The sequence below is a fragment of the Lathyrus oleraceus genome, chromosome 2 (assembly GCF_024323335.1).
Source record: "Lathyrus oleraceus cultivar Zhongwan6 chromosome 2, CAAS_Psat_ZW6_1.0, whole genome shotgun sequence".
Classification (NCBI taxonomy): Eukaryota; Viridiplantae; Streptophyta; class Magnoliopsida; order Fabales; family Fabaceae; genus Lathyrus; species Lathyrus oleraceus.
In genome coordinates this window covers 483,015,570-483,022,878 of record NC_066580.1, presented here as the reverse complement: position 1 = coordinate 483,022,878, position 7,309 = coordinate 483,015,570, and the positions used below count along the sequence as shown (strand labels likewise).

At 34.5% G+C, this 7,309-nt stretch overlaps 1 protein-coding gene across 1 annotated transcript; it reads right to left on the bottom strand.

The window, feature by feature from the left end:
- Window positions 1–269: 269 nt before the first annotated feature.
- Window positions 270–6,677, bottom strand: LOC127120695 (uncharacterized). Its single transcript, XM_051051214.1, has 12 exons — window positions 6,286–6,677; window positions 5,237–5,355; window positions 5,043–5,149; window positions 4,871–4,958; window positions 3,085–4,174; window positions 2,914–2,968; window positions 2,712–2,793; window positions 2,473–2,553; window positions 2,038–2,142; window positions 1,904–1,953; window positions 1,481–1,598; window positions 270–664 (listed from the first exon to the last, which is right to left on the bottom strand). Exons 1-12 carry the CDS (start codon window positions 6,497–6,499, stop codon window positions 584–586), a joined length of 2,190 nt encoding a protein of 729 aa, XP_050907171.1. The 5' UTR covers window positions 6,500–6,677; the 3' UTR covers window positions 270–583.
- Window positions 6,678–7,309: the final 632 nt, after the last annotated feature.

The following is a 7,309-nucleotide window of genomic DNA, read 5'->3' as shown; positions in this document are numbered from 1 at the left end:
AAAATTGTACATATGTTATGACATAAAACAAAATTTCTCATCACTAATACTCTTGAATACATCTATTCATCTTGGGGCTAAGACGAAACGTTTTCAAATCATACATAATGCAAAAGTTAAATTTATGTAACATTTCATAAGTTCTTACAAGCGAATACAAAAGGTTATAGATGGGAAAAAAGAATGGAATCCCTTTCAAAATTTTCAAATCCTTTTAATCTGAAAATTTGGATATCATGCATTTCCTCCCCTATCAATCAACGTTTAACTAGCAAGTTAACAACAATATCCATAAATTACTCTGACTTTTTACATCAATATCACCAACAACGTTGGTGAGATGGCATAGTAAAATTGTGGGCTGGGCTTTTACTCAACTAAAGCTGCACAGCCAATCAGCACAGAATGGGTTTGAAGCTCATGAAGATGAGACCTGGCACTGTGCTACACTATTTACTTCCAATATTTACAAAGTAACTTAACCTTAACATCACATACATGACATGAGGAATAAGGTTACTGTAATTATGGGATACAAAAGTTATGGCCAAGAATTATAAAACAAGCTTCTAACTTGTGAAATTCACATCACTATACATTTTTCTTTGGATTTTGCATCAGCCTTGGGAGATGAAGATGGATTCCTTACTGTGCTCCTTGCCACCTGCAAATAGCATTTACTAAAATTTTCAAATTCAAAATAACCATGTAGTCAAAACCAATGCTTTTATATATGATACAATCTGGTATCTACTATCCGAGCATAAAGATCTCACTAATTTGTGTGCTCACACCTCCCTTATTGTTTTCCACACCACCAACTGACAAGACCTATTTTTCTCTTCTCTCCAAATTACAATGGCCACAGCAGCCTTTTATCTCTTTCTCCAATTTAATTCCCTACTTCCTTCCATTAAGCAAGCACTCCCGGATATCCACTTTCAAAAAACAAAGGGATTCAATTCCAGATTTAGTTCCAATTCTAAATTCTACTTTCATTTCCATTCTTTTTTTTGTTGTTTTTTTTCATTATAGGCTTTCAATCAATGGCATCATCGAGAAGAACATGGTGTTAAATTCAAGGACAAGTCCAAGAATATGGTCCTTTTGACACACATTCTCTAATTTACGAGATTGAAGATTGGATATACAGTGGTGGTGTCATACAAAACAAGTTCTGTTTGTGATTGTCATGGTGAGTGGGAAGATTTGGTGCGGGTAGGTTAGCATTATACCTAGTGTGCCTAGTTGATCCAATGGTTCAAAATGGTAGTGCACGGTGCACACCTTGATTCACTTGTGCATGTTAGAAAGAGTCTCTTGCTCAACTAACAAATGCCGATATTGTTAGGCCGGATATCATATTCCGGGTTCGAACCCGGAACCTCATAGTTGTATGTGAATATTTAGTGATTATGACCACTTCGTCTAAAGACACAAGAAAAAAACTTTTCTTATAAGGTTGCAAAATAACTTTTACCTGGGGACCTGTGACCAGTCTGGAACTACCACTAGTGGATGGTGTTGGTTGATTGTGACGTGGTGGCTGCTGCTCAAACTCTTGTTGTTGCAAGGCTATTGCTAGTTGAAAATCAGAACTGGCACAATTACAGAGAAGATTCAGTTTTATTAACCCATTTTGAATAGTTAAAATTGTAACCAAGTTAATTCAACAATTAATAGTTTGCAGTTTTCATGTTTGGACTTTTTATTTTATGGGAATAATTTTTTGCAAAAGCTCTCTTAGGAAGCTTTATAAAAAGGTTTTTTAGACCCGAAGTTGGTGAAATTCAAAACACACACTGACATCACTAAGGATGCTTATTTAGTAAATAACATTTTTTTGGGAGGGAGACAATTAAAATGTTTGTATATGTGCTAATAGCAAGTTCAGAAACTCAACTTGATATCTAAGCCTGCTTGTGTTGCACTATCTATGCTGGCAAGATAGTCCTGAAAAATGTCAAATCTTTAAATCAACGGAACTTTATTCTCAAGAATAGATATTTACTTATTTTTTAGGGGAAAAAAACATACAGCAGTGCTGGTCATAACATTGTTCTCATCCCAGGTATTATTTTCATGGCTTTCTACCTTGAATTCCTTGAAATTGCCAGTCATAAACAGTGTATCACCGTTGACCTGAAAGATCAGTCAGTACGTTAAAAACTTTTATGTCTTCAATTTAATTCAATATTACACAAAAACAAGATGTATAATTAGGACACTGTCACACAGAATTTACTCAATAATCAGGAAAAGCTAAAAAAAACATGTATATAAGAGCTATCCAAGAGAAGCTCAAATCAGCAAGCAGGCAAACTTTTAGTTTTCAGAACATTTAACTGAGAATATCATCATCTTAATTATAAACTCCCGTCAGATTCAACATAGAAAAGAAAGAAGAAAATAGTAACATTTTAAGATGACATGAGTAACAAAGGTCTGGAAACTAGAGTAATTGTGTTTTACCTCATTTAGTTTTTCCCAAACCAGATCAGGCTGATTTATGTAGCCTTGGTCTGTAGCTAGAAGATAAAGTTCACCCTCGAGCTGTGAATAGACGAGAATAATTTAAGGATTGAAAAGAAACACTATACAAGACAGAGAGCCAAGAAATTTGTGCCCAATGAAAAAAAAAGTGCTGTTTGGGGTAGTCAATATCATTATCATTCATCCAAATGACCAAAGAAATGAGCCTTTGTGCTCACCTTAAACATGGTGCTGAAATGATTGTTTCGGAAAAAAACACATAACTCACGCTCTTTAAGACCATCTTGTAGGCAGAAAAGCCTACAAAAACATTTATGGTTTATAATATTTAAAGTGAAATTCTTAAGCCAGTGAAGAAAAATATATAAATCTGGGAATTAGTTCAAGAACTTGGGACCAATAAGACAATAGGTAACATACCCATAAAATGTCAACTGACTGGCATTATTCCTCAAAAAATTCTTGGCATGTTCTCCTAAGACCAATAAAAGACAAAGATATCATTTATCATCAAGATAACAATAAATGCTTTTCTAAGAAAATAACATTTCAATCAGATTGGATCCATTTCCAAGACATAGCAAGATTGACCTTGTTCTGGAGTAATTTCTTCCTTAGCTCTTAGATCAAGGGCAGATAAGGTGCTTTTGTCAGCCTGTTCCTGAAGCACCACCTCACCTTCATAAACAGGTTCACGATCCTCAAGATTTCCAGTTCTTGTATCCAATACACATTCCTCTCCTTCATACAAGGGCTCACTCCTATCAACAGTTGAAGGGAATGTTCCAGAAGCATCAGTTTGATGAAATCTGATATTAGAAGAATCCGAATTCGTATGGCTTGCAGATAAGCATGGTGCTCCTGTTGCATCAAGTCCTTGAGATTCATCTGAAACTTCATGATCTATAGATGTAATAAGAGAGGATTGATTGTGAACTTTTTCATCCCCCCTAGAACCATCTGTGCAGTTCTCAAATAAAAAATCAGAATGTTTTTCAGGAGAAAGAACGGCAACACTCTCATTCTGAACCAATGCATCAAGGTTATGCTTCTCAACTACATCATTTTGTTTAATAGATTCTTCAGGTCCCATAGAAGTTAGTTGATGGAAGCAACTTACGGCATCATTCTTTGAGGACAAATTAGCTGTTTCCCCCAGTGTAGATGTAGAAGATGTATGTTCATTATAGTCTTTGCTAGAAGCAGTGCAAACATCAGGTATGGAGGGTACAGATTCATGGTAGTCATTGCTTTCTTTACCAGTGTTCTTTCCTATGTTATCTTCAGAATCCATGGTTACAGCCTGTTTGTTACACATATTTCCTTCTGAACCAAAAGAAACTTCTCCCTTGTTATCATTTGCATGATCCTCAACGGGATCACTCATTGAAGCTTCAGACATCTTCAAGGCTCTCAACAACTGTTCTTCTTCTTCAAGATCACCTTTTCTTAGTGCCTGATCAGAAGCAGAATGTGGAGAACCATCAAAAGACATAGCTTTCGAAAGACTGGGAGAAGGAACTCCAAGAGCAGCAGTTGTTGCGGCCACAAAATCAACACAATCTTCTTCTTCTGGGTTATTTTTTGGTAGGGTTTCGACATTCCGTGTTTCAAGAGAAACAAGCTCTCCCATAAGGGCATTATAGGACTTCGATCCAATTGCAGTTGCAGTATCATGATCCTGGTTCACAAGCACATGAAGAATTCGATATGAAACAAACACATCATAAAATAATAAATAAACCCTTCATGTTTTAAAAAAAAAAAGATAACATTTTAGTGACCTTTGAGGTGATTATTCAAAAAGATCACTCAGTCATTTAAACTTTACAGACAACATTGAGCCTTACGCACCAATTTATTAAAACACAACAAATAAAAAATCAGAACCAACATGGATGGAGGCCAAATTAATTTAGGATATCACACAATGAGGCCACTGACACAGCATTTTTAATTTTCAAAGAACTAGATGGTTTGCAGACTGCTACATAAATCCTATAAGTACAAGAAAATGATTCTGATGAAACCTAACGACTCATTTATAGACCATTCTGAAATCAAATTCTAGTTAGCAACATCAAAATGGATGCAGTACAGAAGTGTGAAATGGCTAAAAAAGGAGTGTGGTATCACTTTGCATATGACAAATAGGTTACTGATCAAAAACTCTGGAATTCACTGAAAACAAAGGATTGTTCTTATACTAACATTGACGGGCAAAAATATGTTGCATCTCATTCTACACACATGATATTTTTGGAACATTAGAACTTGTCTGAAAATTGGCAAGAGAGCAAACTTCTAGAATTTCTCTAATTCATATGACAACATAGATGATAGAACTAATTAATTAAGATTGCAGAAGACAAAACACCTGCGGATCAACTATCCAGCCATGATACAATGGGATGTCCAGCAAATCGAATATGGCACACTCTGAAGTGAATTCAAAATCATCTATTCTGCAATTGATATGTAACTTTGGTGAGAAACATCAAAATTGATGATGGATGCATACAGCTTACAAATAAATAAATGACCCTGACCTCGTAAATTTTAGATTTACATCAATTCCGGTGGCAAGCCTAGGGAGCAAATCAATTGCATCAGCAATGTTCTGCTGTTGATTTTCGACATAGCCTGCATCTTTGTTCTATAACACAATAAAAAAATTGTTAGATGAACCTAAATTGCGAAATAGTGACGTCGTGTCGCCGATGATTAAAAACCCAATCCTTACATTCACATTACTATTTGAATCAATCAATCGTTCGGCAACCAACGAAAGCAACTTCTCCTGTGAGACTTCTGCGACATCCAGGCTCAAACCTAACTGGTTTCTTAGCAGAAGAACATTACCTGCAGCAATGCAACATAAGCAGTGAGGTATGAAAAATAAACAAGCAAAATAAAACAAATATTCCAAATAACACTCCAAAGTATAAAAATTTAGAGCATCAGTATCCTACAATCCAGATGATACAAAAAATCAGAAACATAAATAAAGCAAAATAGGAACTAAAAAGACTATTGACATATAGCAAGATACCTACAAAGATGACACGAAGAGGAAAAAACAACTACATTTGCCTATTGATCTAATAAGAAATATCTGACTAGATTTGAAAAGGAGAACATTAACTGGACAGAAAAACCACAGGAAAATGACAAGATAACACTAATCATTAAAAATTACATGGAGCTAATATTTTTAGAGTCTTCAAGTAAATTCCTTAGTATTAATATTAGGAGTTTCGGCAATATCCCCAAAATGCTTATCAGTGTTATCAAATAGCGGCACGGCAGCGATTTGGCGGATATACAAGGTGGTTTTAGGCTCGCCGCAATGGTATCTGCCAATATTTGGCTCTCTGCCGTGGACAACATTGAGATGCTTATTGATGGATGAATGGCATATGTAATAATATGCATAGAGTGTCTGACTAATACATTCAAAACAGGAAACACTAATTCCATTCCAGAAGCATGAACAGAGCAAGAAATTTTGGTATCATGAATCAAACAAACATTGAAATTGTAACTAACAAGGACAAAGTATATCTCGCTGAATTATCATTTTATCATTTCTTTGATACTCGTGAAAATTTATCAATAATAATCTAAAATCGGATATCCGTAACCTAATATACTCTTCAGTGTTATTGCAATTTATAAAGCGAATAATCAAAATCGATTGACACGCGATGTAAGAAATTGAATTGAATAATAATAATAATAATAAAAGAGAGAAATGGATAGGGGAAACCCTAGGATGCGAAATGCACTGACAAATAGCGAGGAGAGGACAAGGTCCATTGTCGTTTTGAAGGACGATCGGAGTAGTGCGTCCAAGAAATTGAATCGCTTTGGTTTTGTGAAGAAAATCTTTAACTGGAGAAAGCTGTTGTTGTTCTTGTTGAAGTTGATGTTGAAGATCGTGATGTTGATTTTGATTCTGAGGGTCTTCCGATGGGGAAGAAGACGGTGGTGCCGCCGTGTCCATGGCGATGTGTGTATGTGCGTTATTGACAGAGGTGAGAAATTAAAGGTGGTGTTAGAAATTAATAAGACGAAAGAAAAAAAGAAAGATAATCCAATATTATTATTGTGTTAGTTATTACGGAATCCGCGTGGTAAAGTTTCTTTGTTTGTTGTTTGTTCCGCCACTACTAGATGCGAATGTCAAACCACTCTCCCGTTATTTCTTTTTATTTTCTTGGTGAGGATTACTAGTATTTTATTTTATTGTGGTTTACGTCAGTTTTGGGCGTGCGCTTTTTTTTTTTAATGTTACTTTCTTAATAATTCTTTATTTTTTTAATAGTTATTATTGTAAAGTTTAAGAAAGTGTTAATTATAATTTTGTTAAAATTATTTTTTAAGTAATTATTATATAGAGGTAAAATAAATATAATAAATAATTAAAAGTATTATAGATAAAATGAGAAATATTGTTTGAAAAGTAATAATATTGATTTTATTTTTTTAGTATGTATAAAAAGTTAAAAAATAACACTTAAAAATGAACGGAATAAGGACATATTATTACTCACTTAAAATATATTGGACATTTGCCTAATATTGATGCATATGAGATTTTTACTACGGATTGCCTTTTTTTTTCAATATGATGACTTTTTTGTTTTGGTTCTATGTACAAATTGAATAGTCCAATTTTTAAAGTCCATTAGGGTTTCATCCACGAGGTTGATTTGGAGCCCCAGTTGAGTTCTTTAATCAGTTTTTGCTATTTGTAGTGTCACCATCTTCTTTTCTGTTCTACTCTCATCACCTTTGTTAGCTTCATTATGCT